Below are 10,473 nucleotides of genomic sequence, written 5' to 3'. Positions count from 1 at the left end.
AAAAAATCCTTTAGATTGTGCACCCTTTAGGATGTTAACTAATTAGAGTGAATCTCATTGTGCAATTTTCCATTAAATTTGTGGTGTGTGGCAGTTCCAGAGGAACTTACTTTCACTGAAGACGTGTAAACCAATCCGCCCGTGGCTGTGTATTTGATTGCTGCCTAGTCATTGCCATTGGCATAAATTTAGCGTAACTTTCAATAAAAAGAATGTATTTTCGCTAGAAAAACTTAGCTAATTATTAGCCTGTACTGTACGCCTCAGTTTAGTTCCTGTAAATAAATTGAAGCCTTCCCTGGTGCCTCTGGCATGGTGCTTGTAACGTTACACCGACCACCGGCGGTTGGCCTTTCCCGGGTGGAAGCCTCTCGTGCGGTTTTGGGGAATCGTACACCGGCACCGCGAGGCGCGCAATGCTTAATGCGTTCACTCACCGACATTAAGCCGGTGTCCGGTGGCGTTCAGTTCCGTTGGCAGCTATCGAGATTCACGTGCGAAGATGCCCTTCGCGTCTCGCGTTGCCAACTCGGGCCAGTGCAGCCAGTGTGACGTCTTCGAAATCCGTTACACACCTGTCCTGCAGCGGCAGTCATCCGAGCCCCCGGGAGTGGGCCCTGTTCCTCTCCACTGCGTGAGTGAGTGTCAGTTCGTAACTGGTCGTCGCGCGAGCATAAATTTCTATCATATTCTTTGCTCCCCGGCCGCTCGGCCAGCCGGCCAGGATGGGTTTCGCGCGCAAACCACTTCCTCAGAAATGGCAACATTGAACCCAATTCGCGCGCACCACCATCACGCCCAATTGAGAGCAATCAGCATAATCAGCGGCGCACGATGATGATGGTGCGTAGCTGTTTTGGGGGCGGCCCACACACATACACGTGCACGCAGAAGAAGGAAGCGAGTCGCGCGCAAGGCCCTGCGCTGCGCGATGCATTTGCTTGCACTCCTCGTTAACGCATGGCTGGGGCCGCCGCCGCCGCCGCTGCGATTCCTTTCCGTTTCGCGTTGTTTTCGCTTCGGTCGATCTCCACCGAAGGTCGCTAATTAGGGGTGTCATTTGAGGCGTCCACCATGCATATCGCTTGGTGGTGGAGTTTGGAGCTCGAAAGAAGCAAAAAACAAAACGATAAATCTTCCACGCGGAATGCAGAAATCGAAGACGATCGGGGAACAAACAACCGCCCATTCGAACGATCGAAAGACGAACGAACGGGCTCTCGGGCGTGTGTGTTTATGTTGGCCCCCCCCACAAGCCAGCCCATGTTGGCTTATGTTGCTCGACTCGGTGCGCATTTCCTTTTTTTCGGGTCGGGCCTTTCTAATAATTGATTAACCATGTGAGGTGCCATTCCGGGCGATGTAAGGGCGCCTCAATTAGTAGCAGATCGATTATTAATCGCCCGGCCTCCCTTTACTCTCTATTGTTTTTTTTTGTTGTGTTCGCTATGTTTTATTGAAAAACATGCACACCGCAGGTGGGTGGGTGGGTGGGTGGATTTTAATTACACACCCTCTCGACAATAATTACTCTCGCGTCTCGCGATAGCCCCCCAAAACGGCGGGGTGTGCGATACAATTTACCAGTTTGTTTCGCACATTTACTGGGTGACCTGAAATTATGGAAGAAAAATGTTGTTTTGAGTGGCGGCGGCGGACCTGTCGGCGGTGTCGGTGGTCGCGGCGCTTCAACAACGATCGGCCGGCGGGTCACAGCTGTGTGATTAAAGCTTAACGAAACGTTAAGCTATCGCGCATTCCACGGTGAATGCATTTTTCACGGTGAATTATGGCCCAAGAGCAAAACGGTAAACAAATAACTTTGGGCGATATCGTCTCACGTTTAGCTTGCCCCGGAGCGCACCGTTGGTTATGATCCCTGGCTCGTGGATGAGGTTTTTCTTCTTTATTTCATGTTGACTTGAGTGTCAAAACCGAGCGAAAGGTGGATTAAAATTAAGCGGCAGCGGTTTGGATTGCGCTTCATTTTTTTTTTAATTCCGTCCCCAGAGATGCTCTCTGTCAAGGAGCTGCGGCTGAAACAAAGCCACAAAGTGTTCACTAAAATAACTGTCTGTGACAAAGATTTGAATTATTTTTACACGTAAACATAAATTTTGCGTTATCGGATCCTTACAAAAAGCATTGAAAGTTGCCTACCAGACTGGGGTTGTGTTTGTACTAAAAATGTACTAAAAAATACATTTCTTAAAGCCCCCAATTCCAATGCCAAAGAGGTCACTTTGAACGCTGATAGCACCTCAACGCAGACGACACGCTCGATGCTGCTGAAATTCAGAAGTAGAATACTTCCTGTTTTTACAGCGAAACTGTCCAAACGTCCACGTCCTGTTCGACCAAAGTGTTAAAAAGTGACATCCTTATGGCGACCCGGTCCAAGGGTCACCAGGAAGTAAAGAAATGGTACGGAATTCAATTTCGGAGCCACCTCTCCCCGTTAAACTTCCCAGTAGCCAACGGTGAACTTTGCCATCCATTAGCATTTCCATTAGCTTGGGCAATTAATTAATTAATTTGTTTATTACTACCACACACATACGCGGTTGATGTGGCTAGCCAAGTGGGTGTGTGTTGCGGGGGATGGCCACCACTGTAACCCGGTTGGTTCCGGGTTGGTAAGGCGGCGGCCCGGACCACTACCCCACTTACACACGTGATGATGGGGGCTGCGGGACATATACGAAAAAAAATGGGGCTGCCATTTGCATTTTTGCAACGTCACCTCGGCAACTACCGTTGCATTCGCATTCCGCAAACGCGGGAACCACCACGCGAACCGACACGGTTCGTCGGACCCCGGTGTGTTATGGTAATGGCACTGCTGGCCATAGGCCATAGCTCCGTCTGACGGGGGCCTCCCTGTCTGGCGTGGAATGAATGCATCAGCCGGACAATCCTCCGTCCGAGAGGGCTCAGCATAATATTTAGAGGCCAGCATAGGTGGACTGCTCCCGAAGTATCGATAAGAATCGCTCGGTTGTTGTGTTTGTTTGCCCGTGTCAACTCTAACACAAATTAACGTTTGTTTGTGGTTTCGATTGCCTATTTGCAGATGCTATCAGTACAGTCACCGGGCTGCGCGGGGATGGAGCGGCTCGGCGTTCCTGCCCGCGGTTCCATCGGATCACCACCATTAAGGGATGAACGGTAAGCTTTCTCGCCGCTCCGCGATCCTGCTGTGCGCTATCGAACCTGAGCTCTAATGTTCGTTCATTTTCCCCCCCAACAGAACTCGACGGTTACGAGTGGACTCCGGAGTCAGCGGTGACTCGCCGACCGGATACCACCACCACCACTCCGCCATCCATGGCCATCACCAACAGCAACCACAGCAGCAGCAGCAGCAGCAGCAGCAACCCCCGGTGCCGGCTCAGCATCACCGTTCGGACCTCATCCTGAGCAGCACCACGAGCAGTAACTTTAAGAGCAACCCGCCCAGGAAGTCCTGCCTGTTCCTCAATCACCACCACCATCATCATCACAACAATCATCATAATCAGCAGCTGAGCGGCAGTAGCGGCAGTAGCAGCATCAACTACAAAACGCATTACAGCAATAGCGGCAGCTCATCGTACGGGAGCGGCAGCAGCACCAGCGGCACCAGTGGCGTGGCCGGTGGCGTCAACAGTTCCCTCACGAGTTTCCCCCACTGTACGCACCACGTCCCGCTGCCGGACGGCGAGTACGGACCGGATCGCGATCTGCAGATACGGACACCGTGTCAGGTAGGTCCGCCAACACCCCTTTCCGTTGGACGATGATCGATGAGATGATCGGGATCGAGCCCCGCATCGTGACCGCTCCAAGGCGCGTGAGATTGGCGCAATCGTGGCATAATTGTGTGTTTGGAAACAGCGGAACGCGCGCTGGTGAAATATTTCATACCCGCGAGCGCGCAACACTCTTTCGTTCGCGCGGGCACGCGACGTGACACGTAAATGTTGTGTCGCACTTGGGCCGCCATCCAATGTATGAAAAATGATAGATTTTTCCGTTGAATCTTTCTTTCTTTCGATCCTCGATGTTTCCTCAATGTTCTCAGAAAATTATCTTATTACATTTGACACTAAACAAAGATCGCAAACATTTTAGAGCATCGTTCATCTTAAACCAAAAGCAGATATGGTTGGTAAAGTTGTTACCAACCATATTGTTGGTAGTTTTTGTTGTCTGCCTACAAAGTGGTAGATTTTAAAAGTTTAGATTACAGTTTTTTTGAACGTAATATTTATACAATTAGTTATATACTTACCAAACACAGTGTGTCATTTCATGACCTGAGTGCAGTTGCATTTATCCCTTTTCACTAAGATTCAGGCAATCTTCCCAAAGTACGGTCAATCACCGGGGAATAAATCAATCGCTGAGAACACCCCTTTTTAAGACCGGGGGTCGCTGAGAGTGGGTTAGAAAACCCGCTACCTCCCCGTTGGCTTTTGGGATGCACTTCTCAGTGCGCCCCTTACGAACCTCGGCCCTTCACCGATGCAGTGCCCGGTTGCAGTAACGAGCGTTCTCCCATAACAGCAGGGGACGTCCTTTGCCAGTGGTGGCCCGCGCACAGCTGCACGCAACTGGCCATTGTTTCAAACGTGTCTGTGTGTGTGCGTGACCTGCTTTTCAAATGCATTGTCCCGACGGTGCAGCGCTGCACCGCAAGCAACCAAATGCATTCCTTTCCAGTCCGAACACATACCATTCCCCGTGTGCCGGCCATAAATTGTCCCACGAACGAACGAACGAAGTCGAGCGAAGGAAAATAAAAAGCGCAACCCATAGCCATGGCCGCCGAAGGTCCTTGCGCATACTGACGGCGTAAAGTTTTCGTCCCGACGACCCGGAGCGATGCTGCCTGCTGCTCAGAGAAATGGTGTCGAGGATTTTCATTTATGTAAGCGCACGGGGGGAGCACAACCACACGGCCCCGTGTGCCCCCCGTGTGCCACTGCACTATGCCTGCATTCCCCCGGTACGGATCCTATTCGGGGTACGCCGAAGTAGGCCAAACCGCTAGCGACCTGATTCACCACCAACGGAGGAGCTGTGACTCAGTCTCTCTGTCTCTGTACACGATTATTGGATTATTGGAATGCTGCTGCTGGGGTTGGCCAATGCACCACAGCATGATGTAATGCATTCCTGCCCGGCATTGGTTACCCGGTGGCCTTGGGCATCGCCGGGGGTTCGATAAAGAATGCACTCTCTAACGTCGTTACGTGACCCCCGGGTGCCTGTCCAACGGGTCCAAAGGATGTCATATAAACAGCAATTACTTACCGAGCCTTCTGTTACTAATGGCGCCCTCCCGATACGTTTAAAATGGACATTCTTTGCCCTTTGGAAGATTTTATCACGTCAATTAGGCCCCGGAATTGGCCAAATTGAATGTAACGGTCACCCCAGGGTATTCGATTGAGGCACACTTTCCGTTGATTGGCCAACGCACTGTCTGACGGTAGTAAACGTCACATTAATTGGTTCGAGGCTCCCGAACGTTGCCATGGTGAAAGATCACTTGGGCGCTTTGTTCTTCCCAAGCAACGGTAACTCAGTAGAAACCATCACAGTACACCTAGCTCCCGAGTCCGTCATCGAACAGATTCGTTTCTTGTTTCTGGTTAGCTCGGTGTCGAATGTCTTCTTGATTGAAATTGAAGCACGTCCTAGCTCAGAACCTCATTTTAATTCTACTATTTTTCTCGTCCTCTACTTCCAGCAATCGGAAATACCTCGGACGTACGTAAAAGCCCCACCGAACAAAACCGTGCGCGATGTCCCGGTACAGTACCAGTCGACGGGCGCGATCTCGGTCGGTCCCGGCCTGGCGCTGGTCTCGCCCGGGTCGCTCGACGGAACCGCGAGTCATCTGCGCAGTACGTCCAGTGTGGCCAGCGGTACCAGTATCAGCGGTGCCGCCGCCACCATCGCCGGCGGTTACCTACACTCCTCGTACGGCAGCGGTGGTCTGGTCGCGGCCGCCTGCGGGACAGTACCACCGGGAGCCAGGCTAGTGGACCGGGTGGCTGCCACGTGCCAGCAACAACCAGCCAGCAGCCAGAGCCAGAAGCCGGACAAGCTGCAGAAGATCGGCCAAATCCTGCGGCTCTTCCCAGGTAACAAGACCTCCAAATCTTCATCACCAACGTCGTCATCGGGCGCCGGCAGTGGCATTAGCAGTAGTAGCAACAACAACAACAACAACAACAGCCACAGCGGCAACGGCGGGAGTAGTAACAATAATTTTACCACGCTGCATCTCGGCCATCTCGGGTGCAGTGGCACCACCACCGTCAACAACAACAGCGTGCAGAGTAGTGTAAGCGCCGCCAGCAACGGGCTGGGCGGACTGGGTAACAATCACATCAACAACAACACCATCAGCAATAGGAGCAGCCTGGTTCTCGGGACCGGCAATAGCAGTATAGGTAGCAATAGCTTAGGTACCACCGGCGGTAGCGCCATCGCCGTAGCCGGTGGGGGTCGTGCGGTGCAGGGCCTGGTGGCAACGGGCGCCAGCATTCATAACCACAATCAGCACTATCGATCGTCCGGACCGTCCGCGGGGCTAGCGGTGACCCCGGTCGTTACCGGTACCACCACCTTCTCCACGCCCTTAAGCACCTCCTCGCCGTCGTCCTCCTCCTCGTCCTCGTCATCATCCTCGTCGTCGTCGTCCGCCTGTTCCTCTTCGTCGTCTCCGTCGGGGGCCGCCGGGAGGACCGGAACCGGGACTGACTGTACCGCCGGGTCCGGCAGCTCCACTGCCAACCCGCGTGGTGGTAGCCCCCCGATCTCGGTCAGTCCCAGTCCGGATCCGCATGCCCACTACATGTGACCGGCGGCGTCGGCGGCTGCAACGACGGTGGCGGTCAGTGCCTGTGCCGAGCGCATTCTCGGCAGCTTCTAAGTGGCCTGCCCCCTCCCCGGTGTTCTTCTCTGGGCCCCACCACCCCAAGTTTTTGTGTTAGCCAATCGATGTCGTGATACTATTTGTGATGAAAGAGGACCGTGGACACGTCGGGGACCGCCACCACCACCCCTTGGCCGCGCGGACTCGAAGTTGCGTTTCGGACACGTGCGGGCAGGGGTCCGAGTCCCGGCACACACACACTAGTCATAGGCGTAGAACTTTTCGGGAACGAAGTTTTTTTTGTTTTCAACGGAAGCAGCTTTCAGCTCTTCTGCGTCGCTTGATCTCGGAGGGGCTCCGTCGATCGAGTGTTTCGAAATTAGGCAAATTCCAGATTGAAAATCCCTTGCCCTTGGCCCCCGAATGCCAATCGAGCCCCGTTTTCGTGTTTGTCCCCTCCCCACCTCTGCCCCGGGCATTCGCGGTTTGGCCGCGACGCCAGTTGCTGCCATGAGCTTTCCAATCGAAAACGGAACGGAACCGGTCCGCGCGAGTACCGATCAATCAGTTAGTGCGTATGTACATATATATAGCCGCAGCGCGTAAGAAAAGGAAGAGAACACACAACAAGCAACAACTCGTGCTGTACATTTTATCCGCGTATTTTAAGACTTCTAACCATAATTGAAGCTACAGCTCTATATTTTAAAGAAACGAACAAAAACCAGACGGAAGGGTAAACACAAAGGGGGACAAAGGGGGCTGCTGGCCCCGAGGCAGCGACAAGAGAGAGAGAGAGAGAGAGAGAAAGAGAGAGAGAGAGATAGTTAAGGGCGTCGTGTAAGGCTCAGGTGCACAGAGAGGTCTAGCAAAAATGTTCTAATCTGTTATAAGTTGTATTATTTTAAGTAAATCAAATTTTCTGCGACGGTGCGGCGCGTGCCGAGCGGAGGGTCAAAGCAGCGCGGGGTAGGGCCCCGCGCATTCGAGTGGCGGCGGGAAAGATTCCGGAGCACAACTAGCGCAGGGCGACTCCAAGCATCCAAAAACTCTAGTTAGAGACGGTTAATGCAATAGAACTGGACCCAGCACACGAAACGGAAGGAAAATACTGATAATAATAGTACCGCTACTACTACTACTACTACTACTACCAATACCAATATACTATTATCGATTACTACACAAACACACACACACACACTACTATATTACCGTATATTGATCACTATTAGTCCGCAGCGCAGCAACAGCAACCAACAAAACTACAAACTACAATAAAGATCGCAACTAGCAACATTGCAACCATAGCCTCTCAGAACGATGCCCGATCGATCCCCGGTTGGGGGCGAAGCAGAAACAATAATTTCGTAAAATAGTAACAAACTACAAGCTACTACAAGAACTACTACTACAAACACACAATAAGCACTCGCATTCGGCGAGCGATCAAGAAATACACCCACAGCGGCAAGCAACCCTCTCTAGTAGCTAATCAATTCGTACAATTAGTGCTACCACTGCTACCGCTACTACTACTACTACTACTACTACTACGACTACGACTACTACTGGCTGGGAATGTGTAATCTTTCTATCTAAACGCGGAGGAGGAAATCCCTTCTCAACACCACGGGGTGGGTTGTGGGTGGGGCTCGGTGGGTGGGAAGTAACATTTTAAAGCTATTTTTTTAACTGTACTACTGCTGCTACTACCACTCCTAGTTTCGATTGTGTAGTAGAGTTTGATAGGAAAATTGTATCATAATAAGGCGGAGCGCGAGGAAAGAGAGGTACGAAACGAAAGAGAGTGCGTAAGGGCGACAGCGGGATGGTGCCGGACTGCGAGGGGAAATATATTTATTATTATTATTTTTTAAATTGAATGTTTGATTTTAGTGAAAAACCACACAAAAAGAACCACGTCATCAGAGCATCATCGAGTGAGATGTAGATGGGGATCACGGTTTTGTGTGAGTCAGTGCGTGCGTGTGGACCGTGTGAGGCGTGTTGTGGCGTGCCGAAGGAACCCGGGAACCCCCCCAGGAGCTAGGACCGCCGATTGTTAGTCCAAGAGACCGAGGAGGAACGAGCGAGTGAGATATGGAACGGGAAATGGCAGTGCTTTGCGTGAAAAGCATTGCAATGCCAGGAAAGCTAGGAAAATGGAACCGCTGCGGATGTGGACGACGGATGTGTAGAGATGACAAATTTGTGATAAATATTTATTTAACGAACGGTTAGCAATCTGCTCGGCGATGGCGTTAGCGGAAAGCTCTAGCACAAAGTCATTGGTCCAAAAGGTTGGTGCGTGGATGCGTGGTTTGCGTTGTACCCGGCCCAATATTTCCTCCTCTATTGTTCTTTCGTCCCATCCGTGTGTCTCTCTTTCTCTCTCGCACACAAGTTGCCCAGACCCACAGAATCAGGATCAGACCGCTCTCTGGAAGGCAACTTTATTTTCAGCATCAAAAGAACCACTCGTTGGCATGGCGCTAGGGAACCTGTTCCTTGCTTACGCATCCAAAAAGCGAACGGAATACATATTTAATTGGCAAAAATCTGAGACCGAAACAGCCGCAGTGTGTCGCGTCGTGTGCAATGAATCAAAAAATGTGATAGAATCATACATTTGGGACGAACGGAACAGCAAAAACCGGGACCGGGTAGTGTTAGATCAAAAGCGAATCAGCAAAGGACAGGACAGGAAACGTGTGCGCCGTGTGTGCTTTTTGGGAGCATTGTGTTCTGAGGTGTTCATTAAATTATTAAGAGTTGCAACAGCGAAAAGAAATGGGAAAACAGCAGAAAAAAGGGCAAAAACAGAGGTGGCTTAACGAGACCAGCGGGGGCGCTGTTTCAGAGACCAAGAATGGCGAATGGTTGAACGAATGCGAGACCCCACGAGACTCGCAAGTCGCAGAATTGGCCACAAAGAACCGTTTATCAGTGCGCGGCGGCGGCGGCAGCGGTGGATGTTTACACTACCTTTAACCTAATCGAATCGTTGTTTATTTCGTTTTTTGATAATCTAGACTAAATAAAGGATAAATTCTTAATGCTCGCTCTCTCGCTCGTTCCCTTCTCGAGTGTAAGTATGACAGAGAGAGAGCGAGAGCATAAACCAGGTGGAGAGAAATAAGGGCGATGGGGGGTCTAACAGACAGACACCGATTGGAACCGGGAAATTGAACCGCGCCAGAGTCAGGTCGAACAAAACGGACAGAACCCGGACAAATCTATTGTAAAGTGTAGTAGCGGTTACGAAACGGTATAAATAATGGCCGACGGTGGACCCCCCTAGTAAGTGTAATAAGTGCGCAAGCCAATGCAAAAGCAAAAAACAAAAAGGAAATCATTAACTACTCTTAAGAACCGAAACTTAAAACCTAAAGGAGAGAAAATAGACAGCAACATACTACGGTGTAAGCACAGGTGATGGCGGCGCACTCTGGCGAACTGGAGTCCTGTGGGTTCGAAGTCCTTCAGAAATGCTTGCCTTTTGTACCGTACGCACCGCTTCCGTTCCGCTTGCGTTTCCTGAGTGCGTGTTTCGTCGTGCACGCGTGGCACGGTTTAGTGGTTTATTAGCAAATACGGTG

General features: G+C 51.3%; 1 protein-coding gene across 1 annotated transcript in view; it reads left to right on the top strand.

Annotated features, from left to right (window-relative positions):
- LOC131215702 (protein sickie-like) overlaps window positions 1-6,718 on the top strand; it is a gene marked incomplete at its 3' end in the record, with an annotated part of 99,456 nt that extends 92,738 nt beyond the window's left edge. Inside the window, exons 3-6 of the mRNA XM_058210094.1 lie at window positions 3,074-3,168; window positions 3,251-3,278; window positions 3,360-3,746; window positions 5,738-6,718. Coding sequence (XP_058066077.1) covers window positions 3,074-3,168; window positions 3,251-3,278; window positions 3,360-3,746; window positions 5,738-6,718 — 1,491 coding nt within the window. The remainder of the gene's footprint in view (window positions 1-3,073; window positions 3,169-3,250; window positions 3,279-3,359; window positions 3,747-5,737) is intronic.
- Window positions 6,719-10,473: the final 3,755 nt, after the last annotated feature.

Source organism: Anopheles bellator, chromosome 1 (assembly GCF_943735745.2).
Source record: "Anopheles bellator chromosome 1, idAnoBellAS_SP24_06.2, whole genome shotgun sequence".
Taxonomy (NCBI): Eukaryota; Metazoa; Arthropoda; class Insecta; order Diptera; family Culicidae; genus Anopheles; species Anopheles bellator.
The sequence above is the reverse complement of the archived record's forward strand: the minus strand, read 5'-3'. Positions and strand labels throughout refer to the sequence as shown.